The sequence below is a fragment of the Pelecanus crispus genome, chromosome 3 (genome assembly GCF_030463565.1).
Source record: "Pelecanus crispus isolate bPelCri1 chromosome 3, bPelCri1.pri, whole genome shotgun sequence".
Classification (NCBI taxonomy): Eukaryota; Metazoa; Chordata; class Aves; order Pelecaniformes; family Pelecanidae; genus Pelecanus; species Pelecanus crispus.
In genome coordinates this window covers 47,438,738-47,458,655 of record NC_134645.1, presented here as the reverse complement: position 1 = coordinate 47,458,655, position 19,918 = coordinate 47,438,738, and the positions used below count along the sequence as shown (strand labels likewise).

At 51.1% G+C, this 19,918-nt stretch overlaps 1 protein-coding gene across 1 annotated transcript; it reads left to right on the top strand.

Moving 5' to 3' along the window:
* The first annotated feature begins 3,651 nt into the window (after nt 1-3,651).
* On the top strand, nt 3,652-19,877 carry ABCC10 (ATP binding cassette subfamily C member 10). Its single transcript, XM_075706917.1, has 21 exons — nt 3,652-3,848; nt 4,757-6,125; nt 7,399-7,626; nt 7,837-7,993; nt 8,688-8,827; nt 9,308-9,387; nt 9,529-9,700; nt 10,692-10,790; nt 11,026-11,215; nt 11,603-11,680; nt 12,071-12,262; nt 12,693-12,828; nt 13,227-13,422; nt 14,221-14,564; nt 14,736-14,905; nt 15,201-15,361; nt 15,780-16,033; nt 16,357-16,502; nt 16,986-17,083; nt 17,260-17,372; nt 19,421-19,877. Exons 1-21 carry the CDS (start codon nt 3,688-3,690, stop codon nt 19,554-19,556), a joined length of 4,620 nt encoding a protein of 1,539 aa, XP_075563032.1. The 5' UTR covers nt 3,652-3,687; the 3' UTR covers nt 19,557-19,877.
* The last annotated feature ends 41 nt before the right edge of the window (nt 19,878-19,918 follow it).

Below are 19,918 nucleotides of genomic sequence, written 5' to 3'. Positions count from 1 at the left end.
ATTAAAAAATGCTGAATAATAGTGAATAAAATCTAGCCTGCATTGGCCTGTGGTGGTGGATAAAATTAAACTTGATGCTGGGTTTTTTTTCCCCATTTTGAATGCTCTGATTTTTTGATAAATGTCAGGTGTATGATTATTTTTAGTGTGCAGGGTAGTTTTTAAGTAATATACCCACAGAGCCTGTACTCCCCATGGCACACATCTTAAATCAGTCAACTACATAGCAGTAAATGTCACAGGCAGCAATATTCAGGAAGAGGAGACATAGCCAAAAGGAAGCACGAAAAGGAGGAATGTCTATTTAGATTCTTGCTGTGCTTCTATTTAAATGTACTTAAGCAGAACAGGCACCAGTGATTTCGGATCAGTTAGGGTGAATTGGTATTCTCCTAGGGTTCCTTTTTTTTTTTTTTTTTTTTTTAAATACCCTTTATGTTTGTTTTCCTGTATGAGTGTAGATGATGCTGTCTGGAGCAAAAAGGGGTCTGTGACATCTGAAAGCTGCCTGTCAGTTAAGTGGAAAAGTTCATGGTTTTGAACATGAAGAGGTTAGGAGAGATGGGCAAGCAGAATGCAGCACATGAAAAAGGAGAACGCTAGAACACAATGTGGCTGAAATGGAAAAGCTCTGGGAGTGATTAGCGAGAGAGAGGATGGTCTTTGTTGTGGTATCTGAGAACTTCTCTGGTATCTTATTAGGTTGGGGAAGTGGTTGGTTGGTTGGGGTTTTTTTTGGTGGTTTTTTTTAATTTGAAAATAAATAAGACATCAGAGCCACAAAATCTGAAAGTTTCACTTGTGCACAGCTTGCTCACACATCCTCTATTTGCTGTCTTGAGAGTTTGCTGCTTCTACAGCATTTTATTTTTTTTTTTGAAGGGAAGCTTCCTTGAGCAGAGAGGACATAAAACTTACTATCAAGGACTACAGGAATGTTTATTCTAGAAACCTTTGGACGACCTGTGGGAGAAAGAGCAGGCTGGCCAAATACACACAGTGTGCAGTATCAGTAGGTAGCTTGGTTGTGAAAAGGCAGACTTGCAACTCTGACACAAAGGCAAAGATTACTTTTGGGCCTGTCAGAAGTCAGAATCCTCAGAGACAACAGTTAAACAAGGAGATATATATAGGTTTAGGGAAAACCACGCTCTCCTCCTGCTCCTTTCAAGGAAAGTATGATTAGAGGGTACTGCGGCCTCTAAGCTCTTGCTCTTGTCTCTGCTGTTTCACGCTCCCTCAGCCAGATCGCTGTGTTTTCTCGGACAGGAATGTTACTGATATTTTCTTTCCTCAGCACCCCACTGATAACACTTCTAAGCTCAGAGAATGCTGTATTGTATCTATGATGAACTGCATGTTGAAACTAAAGTTTGCTGCCTGTGATGAATTATTTACAGGGATATGCTGATTTTCCCTGGCAAGAGACAGTACTGATGGAGGCTTTGGGAAAGTGCAGTACCCAGAGCATCTGCTATAAAATCACCAGTAGCAGCTAAAATTGCCAGGCAGCGTGGTGATGTTTACTGCACACTCCTGTTATACAATAACAGTCTGGAGGGAATGAGGCTGGATGTCCTCTCAGGTTCGTTTTCTCTCACCTGGAAAGTTGAGCATTTACTCGCCACCACCCCACCCCCCCATATGCAATGTGCCCTTGTAACTCGTGAAAACTGAGTGTCGTATTTGGAGATGCTGATTACATGTGTGTGTTCATGCTCTGGACAAACATAGTCACTGAGCACAATACAGGTAAAACTGAGTGGATTTGTTTAGCTTGTGTTGATCAGGTGATTGTATTAGGTTAACATAATGATCTCTGTTTATATGGTTATTACTTCAGTAGGAGAGCTCTGCTACTTTGGGCCTACTGATCTAGTGGCAAAGTGCTCTTGTAGTAGTATCTGCTACAAGCAAAGAATGCTGTACACATAAAAGCATATTTATTACCTGTGAAAGTACTGCTTGGGCTGTACCTGCTGGTGCTGACTTCGGGAAGAGCAGCAGTGTGTAAATACTTCTGTGCTGGTTGACACAGTTACACTGCAAGGCTGTAGCGTGCCTCTGGTGTGTGCCAGTATAAAAATGTTCGTGGAGCACCAGGCACCGTGGGCTGCATATGGTAGGAGAGGTGGGAGAAGTATGATCACCAGGAAGGAACTAGAGGAATTTTGGGGGAAATCCCATTTGTTCGTGACTGGGGACTGATTTTTAGTTTGCTTTTAACTGGAAAATAAAAGTCTGAACAAGCTGCTAAATGTGTTTAATTCGTTTGCTTCTCCTCCTCATCTCGGCCTTGTGCTTTTGACCGAATCCCTGAACTCCCTCGGGTTCGCCATCTGCTTGGCAGCGGCGCGGCGCCGGAAGGCAGCGGAGCTGGAGCTGCCGGGGAAGAGATGACGGCTGCTCCCCCGCGCAGGGCCCTTGCGCGTCGCCTCCCCGGCAGCCTGGGGCCGCCGCCGGGGCCTGGCCCTCCGCCTCCGAGCGGCCTCCCTGGTCCCGATCGCCCGGTTTGACTCGCGCTCTCGTTTCGCTGCCCGCCGGCTGGTCCGGGCCCGGCCCCGGCCCTACGGCGCCTCCCCGCAGCCCCTGCCCCGGGCTCCTGGGCATCGCCGCTGCCAGGCTGCAGTCCTCCCGTCCCCCAGGGGGCGCACGGGGCGGCCCTGCGCTCGCTCCTCCCCCTGCGGTGAGCGCGGGGGCGGGGCGAGCCGAGGTACGGCGGGGGGCAGGGGTCAAAGTTCCGCGCGTGGTGGGAGCGCAGGGAGGGGGTGGCGGTGCAGCTGCGTGCCGCCCCCGTGGGAGCGGCCAGGGGGGTCCCCGGGGGGTCCCGCCCGCTGCCGGCCACGGTGCCGGCCTCTCCGCCTGCCCCTTGGCCCAGCGAGGCGGTCGCCAGGCTGGGCCTTAGCCAGGGCTTCCCCGCACCGAGGGCTGTACGGGCGCAGGCCGGGAGGGCCGCCATGACAGCGCCCGTTCCCCCGGCTCCGGTGCTGCAGTGCCATGTTCCTGCGTGCCGAGCTCGGCCCCGCGGCGAGCCTGTGGCTGTCAGCCGGTCCCGGGCTGGAGATAGGAGCAGCTGGTGCGAACAAAGAAATCGCTGTAAAGCCGAGGCGTTCCCAGGAGTGCTTCGGCACGCCAGGACCGAGTCCTGCTGGTTCCCCTGTCCTGGGTAGCTTGGAGGTGCCGAGGGACGCCGGCATCCTCCCCGGCGATCCGGAGGGTGTGTAATGTTACACGCTGTCTTGAGGAGTGCCGTTGTGGGAATTGTTTTGAAGGTGGAAATAAAGTTGATTGTTGTTTAAGCAGCTCAAAATAGCTTTAAGAGCGATCAATAGAAAAGCACATGCTTCCTGATGTTAGTTTCAAAGGATAAACTGACCGTGGGAAAAAATCAGCCTGGAAATAAGCAGAAAGCTTCAAATTAATTGAGGGCCCAGGGTGACTTAAGGGGACAAACAACATTATTGTAAGCTGGAGCTTGATCATTTTGTAAAGTAGATGATACGATAGCAAATGTGCAATAGCAGGGCATGGACTGTGTGACCCAGGAAGTTCCTGCTAGCCCTGTGTTCATTTCTTATCACAGTCTGCCTTGGGCTGGGGCTGTACTTCTTTCATTTTGTACCTCATGCTGTTTTTTCTTTTCTACCCTAGGAGCTCCTGTCTCTCACATTGAATTCCCAGCAAAGGATGGAGAACATCCTAGCTGGTTTGTGTGGGACCAGCCCAGAAGATCCATTCCCTGTGTGGGTTCATGGCAACGTTGGCCATTGCTTTAATCAGCTGACATTAAATGTGATTCCTCATATGGTCCTTGCAGTGGTTAGTGCCTGCTTCCTTGGCACTCCAAGGTATGACAACTAACTTGTCTAGCTCTTGATTATTTTTCAGGATTGGAGGTGGGGTGGAAAGGCTGGAAATTAGATCTCCCTATAATGTGCTGAATATGTAATTAGAGAAGGACACAATATTATAGTGCTATTATATTTGTCAGCATCCGGCCTAATTCAGAGTACTGTGCACCACTCTGGTCCCTCCATTGCAGAAGGGAATCCAGAAAGAATAGAGAGGGTAGTGAGCATAAAATCACAGAAAATAATTCAAAATATTTTCAGTGAATGGGGATTGGGAAAACTGGAGAGAATATAAATCCAAGGTGGCAGGAAGATGTATATAAGGTAATAAGGGCTTCAGAGAAACCAAAAATTGTTTTTCTGTTTACCCTTTTCTGAAATTCGTTAGCGTGGTAATGTTCACTGATATTGAAAGGCCACAAATGATAATGAATCAAGTGATAATGAAATATTTTGTTAGGCAGTAGATTACAGACTTTACATACACAGCATCAATGAAACCAAGAGTGATAAAAATAATGTTTCTAGACAAAATATCACAAAGACAAAAGAATCAAGGATCAAAGATGTGACACAGAATTTGATCATCCAGATTTTGTGTTAAAGAGGTTAAATATACTTTTTCTTTTAAATCCTCAAGGATTGGTTGCAAACAAATTTCTGTAGAGAAATGCTATTCTTTGGTAGCATCTGAATCTCTGGTATTGATCAGATACTGAGCTGTATTGATCTAGTTTAGCAATGCCTACAGTCTGAAAAAGTTACAAATCTGGGGAGGTGAATCTAAGAGGTTAACTAAGAGTGAACAGATAGAGGAGGGAAGAGGAGAGGAAGAAAGGAGAGTACTGAGTGAAAGGTGATGGAATTTCAACTGTAAATTTTTTCTCTGCTCTTTCCTCCTCTAGATCTGGCTCCAGGGTACCTTGCAGGCCTGGCTGGGGATGCAGAATTGCCACCTCCTTCGTACTTGCTGGCCTATTCCTTGCTGATACCATCCCAGCCACCATTTTTCAGCAGGAGCTGGGCCCTGTGTACCTGGAAGTGCTGGCAAATGGCACTGCTGCGCTGACATGGCTCACGCACGGCCTCGCTCTTCTCATGCTCTTCAAGTCCGTTCATGGCTCTACCAGGGGCCCTGTCGCCCTGGTTCTCCTCACTCTCTTACCCCTACCTTCCTTCATTATCACGCTGGTGTGGTACTACCAAAGCCGGACAGCTTGGTCCCCTACCCACCCTGCTGCCTCCTCCAGGTTCGCCATTCTCTGTCTGCAGCTGGCCTCTCTGCTTGTCTATGTGATTGGCTACCTCTTACCCACCACTGGCAGGCAAGACTTCCTCTCCATCAATCACTCCTGGCAGCAAGTTCAGGTCATCTCAGAGCCAGGGATCCCAGTGCCTGATCAGCAGAGAGTGGCAGAAGATGGTGAGAGCTGGCTCTCGCGCTTCTTTTATGTTTGGATGAACCCTCTTATGAAACGTGGCTATCAGTGGAAGCTGAACCAGCCACAGGATGTCTATGAGCTTCCTCGCCAGCTCCAGGCTGCCAGGGTCTGTGATCGGTTCTACTCTTGCTGGCAGAAGAAGGCAGCTCTGCACCAAGTAGAGGAGGAGACGGTGTCTCTTACTAGCCCAATCATTGCTGGAGACAATGGGAGTAGCAATGCCCCAGCCAGCTCACACAGTGCCCAGGAGGCCGTGCGACTCTTCTCAGTCCTTCATGCAGCCTTTGGGCTCCGTTTCTACTCCCTTGGACTTCTCAAGGTGGCTGGCAACCTGCTGGGTTTCTCAGGTCCTCTGCTTCTGAACCTGCTGGTGAACTTCATGGAGTCAAGGCAGGAGCCCCTGAGCCATGGAGTGCTCTATGCCCTCGGGCTCTTTGCTGGCTCCTTCCTGGGCGCTCTCTTGCGGAACCAGTTCAGCTATGAGGTGAACAAGGTGACGCTGATGGTGCGGGCCGCCATCATCTCTGCCATCTATCGCAAGGCTCTGCGTGTCAGCAGCACCAGCCTTACCCGCTTCACCGTGGGGGAAATTGTCAACTTCATGAGCACGGACAGCAGTAGGTTGGTGAACTTCTGCCATAGCTTCCACGAGGTGTGGAGCCTTCCTTTCCAGTTTGCCATTACCCTCTACCTCCTCTACCAGCAAGTGGGGGTTGCCTTTCTGGGAGGCTTGGCCCTGGCACTGCTGCTTGTGCCCATCAACAAGGTCATAGCCAACCGCATCATGATGAACAACAAGGAGATGCTGAAACACAAGGACACACGGGTCAAGGTGAGGGGCAGCTGGTGGCTCTCTGAGTTTGTTGCTATATTTTCTCCCCGTTTGTCCCTAGGATGTTGGCTTTTTGGCCACTTGCCATGATCCCAAGCAGATTAATTGAATCACAGCTGTTGGGAAAAATGCCAGAGGGGGCACACACGCACACATGCGCACGCGCACACACGCACACACATATGGTTCAAAAGCGTTTCAGGGTGATGCAGTTTCACCATCCACCACATGTGAACCTCTAATGCTTGTCTTGCCCCCTGGGCTAATTCAGGTTCCCCTGCAGGTTTCTTCTCTGTGTGTAGTAGTCAAGGTAGGTGTCCTGATTGCTTCTTCTAGACATGCTTCTATCCTATTACTCCAGTAGTGTTATCAGTGGTGAGGTGGCTCGCAGTCTGGACAGAGGCAATGATTACAGACGTAGTAGTTTTATATCACTCCAGTGTGGCACCCTCAATTATCTTTTCCACTGCTTTCTGCATATTTGCAGTGCTATCTCCTTGCCACGTGTCAAACATTTGATTCTCACCTTTTAGCCTTGTATCTCGAATGTGAGGGGGAAGCATTTTCACTTGCTATTTCTATCATGCTTTGGAAACATGAAATGTAAGTCACTTCCATAGCAGAGATGTTGGGAGCTTTGAAAATATTTCTCTTCCTGACAGAAGGTGCATCTAGTTGTATGGGGTATGCTAGACCTTCTCCAACTATTGCAAGACTGGTTTGTTGAGTGGACTCTCACTTTTTAGTTTTCTTTAATGTTGGGCACAGACACATCTCAGCTTGCTCTGCACATGCTGACCTGAGAACAGGAATGAGAGGGCAGCATGCTGCAGGGACACCTGAGCTCCCGGATGTGAGCCAGCCAGGCTCTGGATACAGACTAGCTGTGTCATGGCAGCAGTCAGGTGGCATTATCTCAAGGCGCTGTCAGGCCAACGTAGGCAAATGGCATCCAGGCTGGAGCTAGTAGTTCCACACATCCCTTCACTTGCGTTGCACATCCTTCAGCTGGGATGTAGTGTAATATTTTGCCTTTTCCTGAGCTGTACACAGCACAGATGGCTGAAGAAGCTGGTGGAATGAGTGAGAGCAAAGTTCCCAGTAGCTGCCACTTGAGTTTATGTCTTTGTTACCAATAAATGGTTCCTGGTATCTCTAGCCTGGCCCTTACCAGGAGGCAACTGCAAACCTGGCCCAAGCCCAGATACCTATGTGGCATCTGGTGTGGTAGGCAGGTACCAGTTGCTGTATGTGCTTTTCCTCTTTGCCTCAGCTAATGACAGAGTTCCTATGTGGCATTCGTGTGATCAAGTTTTACGCCTGGGAGAAGCACTTCAGCACTAGGATAAACGCCTGCCGGGCTAAAGAGCTGCAGAAGTTAAGAGCCATCAAGTACTTGGATGCTGTGTGCGTGTATCTGTGGGCAGCACTGCCTGTTGTTGTCTCCATTGCCATCTTCATCACCTATGTCCTGTTGGGTCACCAGCTCACTGCCACAAAGGTGAGTAGGTAGTAGGGAGAGCTCCAACCTTGTCTCATGCAGAGGACAATCTACAGTGGGGCTGCAGTCCTGAGGTGTCTTCTCTGGGAAATGAACCCAGCCTGTCTCTCCCCACAGCTCTTCAGGCTCTCATTGGTGAAACTGTTTGGAGGATACAAGATGCAAGGGAAGTACTTCCTCCAACTTATGGCTGTTTCCTTACCCATGCAGGTGTTCACAGCATTGGCCCTTGTCGGGATGCTCATTCTCCCCCTCAACAGCTTCCCTTGGGTGTTGAATGGGACCTTGGAAGCCAAAGTTTCCCTGGATCGAATCCAGCATTTCCTTGAACTCGTAGACCAGGACCTGGAAGCTTATTATGTCCTAGGTAACGGCGAAGGATGCTGCTGGGCTTGGGACCCTGGGCATTCAGCGCAGAGAGCTGGGGTGTGAGATCCAGGAACAGTACTGGAGGGCAGCTGGCTGTCACCCCATGATTCAAGATGTTCAGTTGTCAGAGGCAGAGTGAAGGCGTTTAATTTCTGTGGAAAATGGGAGACAAGGCTATAACATTCCTCTTTACCAGCCATAGGCCATTGCTTGTCCCCATAACAGCCCTGCCATTATTGTCCCTTTAGAAGAAGCTGCTCCCTCCTCTGTCCAAAGCTTCTCTGACACTGAAGTCATCAACAACCTTGGCTTTGCCTGGCAGAAAGGCTTGAGTGGTTGCCCTTCTCCTGAGCCATCTCGGCTCCCTTTCTGTCCTTCCTTGCCTTTTGCCAGCTCCCCGCCATTCTTTTACCTTCAACAATAATAAAACCAGGTTATCCTTACAGTTTCTCCCTGACAGCTAGCAGGTCACCATGGTGGGAGCCTGGAGGAGGGAGGGGACAGGTATAACTTTAAGGCCAGGTCAGTAGGCAACCATCTCATTTTGTGGTTGGGTGAAGGGCATCATGGTGGTACCCTGTCTGTGGTCTCATCCATTTGGGAACAAAGCTGATAGTATTTGAGATACCAGGTGCCTTTCATTTTCTGGCCTTCTCATAGTAGTGCAATGCTGTGCTGCTTTTCTCTTTCAGATAGCCCTTCAGGTACTGCAACTGCCTTGGAGATGCTATGTGCAGCCTTCTCATGGGTGCCAGCTGAGGAGGAAAGCACCAGGCAGCCCTTATCCACAGGCACTCTGCAACTGTACATTGAGAACCTGTCGGTGAGAAAGGTGAGCAAGGATGCAGGAGGTAGCAGAGAAGAATGGCACTAGAGAAGCTAAATAATGGAGCAGGGGTGGCATGTTTTCATGTTTTCCTGATCTTATGAGCCGTGCATCAAAATCTTCTCTTGGTCAAGAAGCACAGGGCACATATCACATCTCTCAGACCTGAAGGATGCTGGAGGAGATCAAGGCATGGCTTACAGACAAGAGATGAACCAGCTCCCTCTGCTTTCCACTGCTGCAGGAGAGGACTGGGAAGGGAACACAGCTGGGCTCCAGAGTTAAACACTCCTCGCAGACTTGTGTCCTGTCGTATCAGGATTCTGGTTTACCCAACAACTGTACCCAGCTCTGCTGCTGAACCTGTGAGATAGTCCTAGTTTAAGACAGCAGTCAGCTTTCTTACAGGCTACATGTGGCTCAAGAAATCTGGACAAGCCACCCATGTTAGCACATCAGGTTGCTCCTTTTCATTTCCCTTTGCAGGGGATGCTCCTGGGCGTTGTTGGGAAGGTTGGCTCTGGCAAAAGCTCTCTGCTTGCAGCAATCACTGGAGAGCTCATTAAGTAAGTAGCCTAAAGACTCCTTTCTGCATGGTCCCTCCATGCCACGGCAGGCAGGGACTATCCAGTGCTATCCCTATTTGTAGGCCATTTTGATCTGCCAATAGTTGTTGGCCTTTCCACCCACTTCTGGTGTGCTTGCAGACAAGGTGGACGAGTGTGTGTTTGTGACCTGGAGCAAGGATTTGGTCTGGCCACACAGGAGCCTTGGATACAGTTTACCACTGTCCGTGAGAACATCCTTTTTGGGAGGGAATATGATGCCAGGTTGTATGAGGAGGTGGTGGAGGCCTGTGCCCTCTCTGAGGACCTGAATGTAAGTGCTTAAACTGTAAACCTGCCTGGGCCGCCTTGGCCAGCTTTTGCATCCAGCCTGAGCCTTGCTGGGAGCAGTTCTCATTCCTTCAGGCTATGACTGCTTTTCCAATGTCCCAATCACACAGCGTTACCCTGATTACCATACCTGGCCCCACAGTTCTTTACGGTGTGAAGTCACTCTGGTAGTACTTTAGATGGTTTCTTCTGCTGCTGAGCCAAAAGCTCTTGATCCTGGGGAAAGGAGATGTTCTTGCAGAGCTGATGACTGCTGGGTTTTTCAGGCAGAACCTATCAGCAGCTGATGCTTTTTTAGATCAGAAGGAACTTCCCTGGGATCTGGAAGGGCTGAGTCTGTGGTCCTCCCATCAGTAATACACATATTCTAGGTTTGAAGCTTACGGCTATATTAGCCAGTAAACCTGGCTGTTATATATGGTAGGAAGCTAGCCTTCTCCTTCCAGTTTATAACCTGATGCCTGATTTTCTGAAGTGCCAGGCACTAGGAGCTCCTGTTTGCTTTGGCAGGAGCTATGAGTACTCTGTAAAGGCAAGATATTTATTTGAGAAGTAGTAGACTATGCCTGTGCTACCAAATCAAGAGGAAACTGTTTCCAGCTACTGAAACTCTGTAGTTTTTACTGCTAGACTGTTTGGATGGGCCCTGGCATGATTTTGGTGCAGGCACAGCTCTTGCTCTCCCAGAAAATTCCCAGGTGCAATTTCAGAGTTATCTCAGACCAGAAGTTGCTCTCGATGGGTAGTTTAGATGTGGCCACCCTATTCTGGAGTGTAAGAGAGTTTAGTTGCATAAATGCCAAGCTTCCCAGTTGTCTGCAGAACTAGTGTATAGACTGCTGCATTGTTTAATTTTTGGTAAGGTGTCGCCCTAAGGAATTACTGCCAGAGGCAGGAGAGGGACCCCAGTGTTCTGCTTTTGGGTCCCCAGTAGTTTCCTGTCCCTTCTAAATGGATTTTCTTGAATGTTTCAGATCTTACCAGCAGGTGACCAGACAGAGGTGGGTGAAAATGGTGTGACACTCAGTGGGGGACAGAAGGCTCGAATAGCCCTTGCCAGAGCCGTTTACCAGGTAAATCGCAAAGCGGTCATGCTGTGGCAGATTGTGCCCAGTGCCCCAAGTCAGATGTAAAGATGCTGGAAGCACCCAGCTGTACAATGTGTTCTGGCAGCATGTCTTAAACTGCATCATGCTGGCCTGAAGGTGCTGGCGGTGTGTCACACAGAGGCACTTGCACTTTTCTCTACAGCACTGCCTGCTTCAGGAGGGCCAGCAGCTGTATCGTTGTCTTTTGTCTCCCTCTCAGGAGAAAGAGCTTTACCTCCTTGATGATCCCCTGGCTGCTGTTGATGCAGATGTAGCCAATCATCTTATGCGGAAATGCATTCTCGGAGTTCTCAAAGACAAGACAAGGATCCTTTGCACTCACAGGACGGAGTTTTTGGAGAAGGCTGATGCCTTGTTGTTGATAGACAATGGCAGGATAGTTAAGACAGGTACACTGGCTGTCTTCTCAGGCATTTGCTTGTGCCTGTGTGCCGGTCTTGGAATGGCTTGAGCAAAGATGGACATAAGGGAGTAGGATTAACTAGAAGGGAACCCAATGATAAGGAGCGTGGGGACACTGCATGTGGGCAAAGATGGGGTGGAAGGGAATGTGCAGATGCACAGATAAAACAGGACAGCCCTAGAGGTGGGGAGCTGGTAAGGCAGAAGGCCATAGCAGGTTGTATGGAGCAGGGCCTTCAAGGGTGCAGGTGCTAGAAGAGAAAATAGGAAATGTTATGAGAGAACAAAATGAGGCCATTTCATAGCAAGAGGCAATGAGTAGCTGGCATCTGTTCCTCACAGACTCTGAAGCATTTGCATGTCTCTCTTTGCAGGCACACCAGCTGATATCCTGCCACTCATGGAAGCCTTCCCCAAGCTCAAGGATATGGACAAGAAGTGGAAGGATAAAGGTCTATACCTGGCGAGCTTGAGGGTGGCTGGGGCAGCACAGCTCAGCTGAGCACCCAAACAGAACCTGTACCTGATGGCTGCTGGCCTTAGAGCAGAGCTCCCACCACCTTGCTCTGCTGTGGCAGTGCTGGTCTGTGGGTAGTGTGTGCAGAGGGAGAGGAGGCCCACATATCATTGGGTATTGGTCTGGAGCAGTATTTGAATCTTTTGTTCGACTTGTGGTTCAGCTTTGGATGAAGGTCTGCCAGGATTGGTGCACCTGTCTTGAAAGGGGAGAGAGGAGGGAAGAAAAGTCTCCCTCATAGCCTAGACTCTCTCTGTTCACAGCAAGGAGCAAGGAGGAGGAACTTAGGTTGCACTGACCTTTGCTTTTGCCTCCATTCCCACAGCCCCTGATGAACAGGGCCAAGAAGAGGCCGTAGAGACAGAAGCAGAAGAATCAACCCAAAACAATCATCTCATCCACAAGGAGGAAGAGAAGAAGGAAGGGGCAGTGTCTTTTCAGGTGTACAAGGCATATTGGCTGGCAGTGGGCAGCTGCTTGGCATTATCCATCCTCTTCTCGCTGCTCCTGATGCAAGGTGAGGCAGTGGCCCAGCAGCCCATCTGTCTTTAGACATTCCTTTCCTCTCGTTCCCTGGTTGTGTGGAGTCCAGGGAAGAAAAGAGGCCAGGGGTTTAATTGCTTTCCCTGCAGCAGGAAGACCCTTTTTCTCTTCCCCAAACTAAAGTAGCAATGTTGGGAGGGGGCGCATGAGGGAACAGGATCTGTTGTCTCACTGCTGCAGTTGCATGTCTGCTCCTCTAGCAGTGCGCTGTCCCTGCTGCAGCTCAAGGCTGTTCCCTTGCTCCTGCTGTACTACTAACAGTGAGGAATGAAGGCAGGGGAAGACTAGACTGGGCAGTGAACAATAACAAAAGTTGTCCAGCAGCTTCCCCTCCAGCTTTTCTACTTCATACTTGCTGATTCGAAGGTTGAATCCCTCTTTATGCAATCTGTCTTTCCCTGTAGCATCCAGAAATATCTCAGATTGGTGGCTGTCACACTGGATCTCCAGCATATCCCAGACAGCACATACCTCTGTGACGGTCTGCTCAGCTTCCCTGCCTTCCCCAGAGCTGCTTCTCTTCTCCATTGTTGGGCTTGTGTAAGTGAATGCTGGTCAGGAGATGTCAAAGGAAGCTGGAAACACACTCCCATTTTGTCCTTAAGTGCATTTCCTGTGAAGATCCCTGTTTATCCCTTATCCAGAGATAAACTGACCACCCCGCTGCAGGGGATCTGTGTGGCTGCATTGACAAAGAATGAGAATCAAAATCTCTGACCTGATGAGCTGATTTCTGCCTGGGGCTGATGGAAGACCCCTAGGTGCATAGTAATCAGAGTGTTTGTCCCAGCATGCCAAGGGGGTGGTCTCTTATAGGAGTATCAGGTTGAAGTATCCTGGTTTCCCCTTGAGTACGCTCCTGGGTTCTCACGCCATCTGTGAGTTTACTGTCATGGGGACCTTGGCAGATTCATAATCTTCCTCCTTCTGTGTTCCAGCTCCCCCATTCAAGCTCTGGACACCACCCCAGTCCCTTCCAATGGTTCACTGGATGTGAATTTCTACCTGATAGTTTATGGGAGCATTGCAGGGGCCAATTCCCTCTTCACCATTCTTCGGGCCTTCCTCTTTGCTTATGGCACTATCCGTGCTGCCACTGTCATTCACAACCGACTGCTCCAGAGGGCTCTAAAGGTAATGGTCAGCAAGTCCAGGGCAGGCTGGGGCTCCTGCAAGTCACTCTGCCCTGACGTTGTTATCATAGTTGTAAGGGTTTGGGAGGTGGATTAGGATTTGTGCTGGTATTAGCTGATGAGCTCCCCTTAGGACTATATCCAAAACGAACTGCACCACAGCCAGCAGAAGGGACCAATGAGCTAGAATTCAAAATGTATCCTGTAAGGCTTGTTCCATTCCATGGAGGGGTGTTTTATGGCTGGCACCTGCATCTATTCACTCAGTAGGCTTAGATATATAGCCAAAATGAGAGCCAGTTGAATCATAGTAGCTTTTGCAGGTTCATGCTCAGATTCAGAGGAGATTGGAAGGAGTCATTAAGCAAGATTTAGGGCTGGTGCTGATATGTACTGGTTAACTTTCTTTAGGGCTTGGGCTTCTTTGGGTCCTCAGGCTAGAGTTAGGATTAGAGGATTAGAAGATAGGATTAGAGGCTAGGATTAGAGTTTTGTCTCACTGGCTACTGGTGGGCCAGTATGGGATCTGACTGACTACTATCTTGGTAGCTGTCTGCCATTCGCCACAGAAGGGCTCCTTCCTTTTACCATGTGAACAGCCTGAGTTGTTTGGCTGTGAGTGGATGCTGGCTTTGGGGTCTGAGATTTCTCCTCCAGCTGAGAAAAGGAAGGAGGCCGTGGTGGCCACCCCTTTGTGGCATTATCTACTCCCCTTGGTGCTGCTCTCCTGGGTGCTATTCTTGTGGCTGGATCTCACTGCAGCTGACTGAGTCTTACTTTATGTTTCCCTTGTTGCCAGGCCACAGTCACCTTCTTTGACACCACACCAACAGGCCGGATCCTGAATCGCTTCTCCTCAGACCTGTACTGCGTGGATGACAGCCTGCCATTTATCCTCAACATCTTCCTGGCCAACATGTACGGGCTCCTGGGCATGCTGGTGATAATAACCTATGGCCTCCCTTGGATTGGTCTGGTCTTATTCCCTCTGGCTGCTCTCTACTTCTCCATCCAGCGCTATTACCGACGCACATCCCGGGAGCTCAAGCGCCTTTACAGCGTCACCCTGTCTCCTATTTACACCCACTTCTCAGAGACCCTCTCAGGACTGAGCAGCATCAGAGCCATGCGGGCAACACAGAGGTGAGTGGAAAGAAAGAGCACCCAGAGAGCAAGAGCTTTGGCTTTATAGACCAGGGTCATCCTGACGTGGGGCTGGTTATAGGGTGGCAGGAATGCTCCTGGTCTGGGGCAGCAGGAATGGAGGTTGAGTGGTGCACAGCCTGGTGCGAACCTCTGTTGTGCACCTGCCAGGTTTGAGTTGGAGAATCAGCTGCGCCTGGAGCAGAACCAGCGCTGTCTCTTTGCCAGCAACACAGCGATGCAGTGGCTGGACATCCGCCTGCAGATGATTGGGGTTGCTGTGGTTACCACTATTGCAGGAATTGCCATCATCCAGCACCAGAAGCAACTGGGAAATCCAGGTAGGCTGCCAGGGATTGTTCTGTGACGGCTCCTAAGCTGTGGCCCAGGGGTTCCTCCTCTTCTAGTCCACATCCCCCTACACTAGGGTAGGATCCAGAGCTCCTGCTCCCTGTCCCTCTGCAAGTCACCCACAGTGTAGTGCTTCAGCTCCTGTCCCTTCACCTGCATGTCACCATCCTAGAGAGGGATCCCAGACTCCACAGTGCTGAGTTTTCCCTTGTTCTTTGTCCTGCCACCAAGATCCCAGCTCCTTCCCTCCTAGTAACATTCTTGCTTATGCTTTTGTCCTCACAGGACTTGTGGGCCTTGCGCTCTCATATGCCCTGTCTGTCACGAACCTGCTCTCAGGCCTCATTTCCAGCTTCACTCTGACAGAGACCATGATGGTGAGTGTGGAGCGGACAGAGGAATACACCACAGACATCCCCATGGAGTCCCAGGATAAACTGGTCCAGGTAAAAGTTCAAATGTGTTCTCAGGGACTGGCCCATCTTCTGGCTCTGTGCCTGCACTTGCCTCCTGGGGAGATCACAGGGTTCCAGTGAATGGGTGGAGGGCCCTCACCCACAGAAACCACCTTCATCGCTCATGCTTTACCAGTACCTTCCCTGGAGGGGATGAGTCTCTGGCAGGAGTTGGTGAAGGTTAGAATGACGGGAAGGGGTAGGAGAGCAGAACAGGTCCTAGATCCAAGCTGTGAGAGAAAAACAAGCCTAGGAGTGGGCTGGAGATGGAGCTGGGCTGTGCATTGGGTCTGCTCAGAAGCCGAGCAACTGTCCAAAGGGACGGATGGGGCTTGGCCTGTGGGGAGGTGAGGATGAAGATGACAGCGGGTGACGGTCATACCCTGTCTCACCCTGGTATCCTTCTTAGGTTGCTGCTGACTGGCCAAGCCAGGGGATTGTGGAGTTCCAGCAGGTGGTCCTGGCCTACCGAGAGGGCCTGCCCAATGCACTCGACGGGGTAAACTTCACTGTTTACCCTGGAGAGAAGTTGGGGATTGTGGGTCGCACAGGATCTGGAAAATCCACCCTTTTCTTGGCCCTTTTCCGCATGCTGGAGCTGAAATCAGGCCGGATTCTCCTGGATGGTGTTGACAGCCAGCTGGTGGGCTTGGAGGAGCTGAGGTACGGAGGGCTGAGCAGAGTGGAGGGCAGCCAGGGGGGCCTGGAGGCTGAGAGCTGTCAGTGGTTGGACGCCAAAGGGAAGAGTGAGGAGCAAAGGACTTCCTGTTGTGGCACCCTCTTGTCTGATTGTGGCAGCTTCTTATGAGTTGCTCTGTTGTTTCCGAACAGCTGTGCTAGGGAAACCAAGCTGAATATGTGACCCATGTCTCTGTGCCTCTAAGATATGCAGCAAGCCAAGACACCCCACCCCAGCTAAAAAGAAAAAGGCTTTTGCTTTTCTGCAGCATCCACTCCATGAGGCCTCAGTTCTCATTTGCTTGCAGATCTAGGCTGGCCATCATCCCCCAGGATCCATTTTTGTTCAGTGGCTCAATCCGAGAGAACCTGGACCCCCAGGGAAAAAGGACAGATGCTGAGCTCCACGAGGTGCTAGAGCAGTGCCACCTGTGGGATGCCGTTACTCAGATGGGTGAGTCCAAACCCAGTGAGAAAAGGCTGGTGAGTCCTGGTACTGGGAGAGGGGGGAAGGCCTCAGCTCAGTCAGGAAGCTGAGGAAAAGGAGCCAAGTGGATGCAGTGGGGAACTGATTAGGTGAGGCCACACTAGAACCAGGGTGGGAACAGGTCAGTGGGACCCTGGTGACTTTCCCTGGGATTTAGTGGCATGAGACTGGCAGGTGATGGATCGGGTGGCGGCGTCTTGCTGATGAGCCCAGGCATGAGTGGATGTTAGAGCAGAGCCTGAGAGAGAAGCCAGCCCCTACTTCTAGGGGAGCGTGGCATCTCTGTGCCAGTCATTGCTTGCATCCGAGTGTAAATGCTCCGGTTCCCAAGGCCTAGGCCTGAGCAGGATTGAGATTTTGAGTGCTACTGGGAATACCCCAGACTAGGGGAGCCATTTGAGGCCCTGTGCAGAGCCTGGTGGGCTTGACTGCTGAGCTTGACCCCTGCAGGTGGATTGGACAGCGAGCTGGGAGAGAGGGGAAAGAGTCTGTCTGTGGGACAGAGGCAGCTGGTGTGTCTGGCAAGAGCCCTCCTGACGCAGGCCAAGGTGAGTACCTGCCTCCACTGGAGCGAGGGGGAGGATGAACTGCTGTTGGTCATGCTCTAGAGTTGGGGTGTAGTGGGAACAGACAACCTATGTTACCTTCTCGGGCTGTCCCTGGGCAGGGATTGGGGTCTCCCCTGTGGTGCTTGGGAGCTCCCTTCACTCTCTGTCCCTGGCAGGTGCTGTGCATTGATGAGGCCACAGCCAGCGTGGATCAGAAGACAGACCAGCTGCTGCAGCAGACCATCCGCCAGCGCTTTGCTGACAAAACCGTTTTGACGATTGCTCACAGGTACAGAGGAAGCAGCTCTCTGTGCCTAAATTCATCCTACCACTCGCAGGGAGTGGTGGCTGTGCCTGCCATTCCTGGACCTTGAGCTGAGCAGGGAGGTCTCTCTGATGAGGCTTTTCAAGTGCAAAAGGCTGGACCTTGCCTGTTTGCCTTTTCTGCTTTATTAGTCCCTGAGTGCTGGGAACAACTGGATGTGAAAACGTTGTACCCAGAAAGTGGGGGACAGCAAAGGGCAAAACACCGCATCGTGTGGCAGATGGCTCTTCCTGGGCACTGCCTACTGGGACCGGGGGAGTGAATCTGGGCCTTGTGGTTCTGCCAAATTAGTGCAAGGAGCAATGGAGAACTGTCCTACAGAAAGGAGCAGCGTGGAGACCCGGGAGGAGCAGGTGTGTCTGGCTCAGTAGATGGCACTGCAGGACAGCCGGCAGCGAAGGGCTGCAGCCAGCTCCTGGCCAGGGGAAGCAGAACACTGAGTAGTTCTGTTTTCCAAAACCCTGAGTTTTGGTCCCAGCCTGCACTGCCGGCAAGCTAGACACTGCCTAGGCAGGACAGGGCAGCAGTGGTTGCCCCACAGCTGAGAGATTTAGTGTAAGAGTAGGGGCAGTAGATGGGTACAGGAGGAGGGCAAAACATGAATACCTTGGCTACTGAGAAGGGACGGGTTAGCATTAGGCAGTGCTCCCACTCTTGCCAAGTGGAGGAGAATTCAGAGGAGGGTTGTGAAGTTGTATGGAGGGTGTTTTCAAAACACAAAGGTTACCACAAAAATAAAAATCAAATGAGCAGGTGGTAGGGGCTGATGTCCTGCTGCACAGAAGTGGGAGTGATGGATGACAGGCAGGGTGGGCTGGGCCTGGCAAGTGAATCCAGTGGGTCTTGTTAAATACATCAGATAGGAGCGAGGCAGGAGGGGTGTGAAGGGAACGTGGTTCCTACGCTAGGGATATTATGCATAAATAGAGTAGAAAGGTAAGGGCACCGTGGGCTGAGGTGTGTGTTTGGGTTGGGTGGAGGGAGGCCACTTCTGATGGAGGGGTAATTAGAGAGGAGAACCAGCAGAGGAAGGAGTGGCAAAAGGCAAGGCAGCAAGACTGGGTTGAAGATGGCCCCAGCCCCTCTTCCACTGGCCTGAAGGGAGATGGGAGAGAGCAGTAAGGAGGGGGAGAGGTGGTGATGGGGTTGTTTTGTACCCGTGTTTCTTCCATGCCATGCAGCTTCAGGTGAACCATTAATTGGATGGGTGAAATCTAGGACAGGAAGTGACTCAGTACTCGTCCCTTGCCCGTCCAGGTTACTTTCAGTGCTGCAGCCTGGTGCTCTTTTGGGGATGAATGTATAACCGGAGTCCTGAACTCCATAACACTTTTTACCTGCTCAAATCTGTGCGGTGTCTGCCCTGTGACTTGCAGCTTTGTAGGGCTATAGTTTCGCACTGAACAGTGCACGACTGTGCAAAGGCATTCCTGCTCCTCTGTCTTCCCTCCCCAGGGCCACAGGTTGCTGCCCTGCTAGCAGTCTGGGCAGAACTGGGCGCATACGTGTGCTGTGGGTGCTGTGGTTGGCAGCCTGGTAACTAGAAATCCACGGGTGGTGGCAGCGTAAGCAAAGATGCCAGACTGCTGGGGAACGGCAGCAGATGCACAAGTCCATTTCTGCTGCCCTCAGGAGGTGGCAGGTGAGGAAATGTAGGGGCAAACAGAAGCAACTCAATAACTCTCCTGTGGGAATGGAGATATCTTGTGCAACTGCAGACTCAGGCATGCCCTGAGCTCTCCCTCCACAGAGCTTCCCTCTGCGCTCCTGGTGCCCTGCCATGCCCAGCAACTGGAAGGCATTGCTGTGCTCTCCTAAGAGGTGGTGTGTTTCAGCAGTGTGCAGAGGCTCTCTGGGGAGCTGGACTGCAGTGTGCTCCCGAGTGCACAGGGAGATGCTCTGGAAGTCCTGATGTTGGGCATGTCTTGGGCCATCCCTTGGCAGCAGGGAAGCAGTATGCAGGGTTTGTCCCAAGATCCACTAACGTGTGTCCTGGCATTTGCTGTCCACAGGCTGAACACCATCTTGGACTCAGACCGTGTGCTGGTGATGCAAGCTGGGAGAGTGGCAGAGCTGGATTCACCCACCCACCTAAGCCAGAAAGATGGCTCCTTGTTCCAGCACCTCCTGCACAGCGGGCAGCAGTGACCTCCCTCCTGGCTCTGTGCCTGGCTTTCCTCTCACCTTAGCCACCAGCCCTGTCCCTGCAGGGCCAGGAGCTGCTGAGGTGAGGGAAGGGGTTATTTCTGCCTGCAGGCAGCGATTGTGTGTCCTCAGGGATGGGAGCATGGCACTGCAGCCTTTCCTTTAGTATGGAAGATGGGACCTGGTGTTCAGGGCTATGGAAGCCTGGCTGGTGGGATACTGCTCCCTTCCAAGGCTCCCCTTTGAGATTACAGAGGGATTTTGTGCTCACTGAAGAATTAGTGACTCCTAGTCTGAGAGTTAGTCTCACATGTAAAATTTAAAATAAAGTGGAAACATCCTTGTGAAGCTCTGTTATTCGGGTC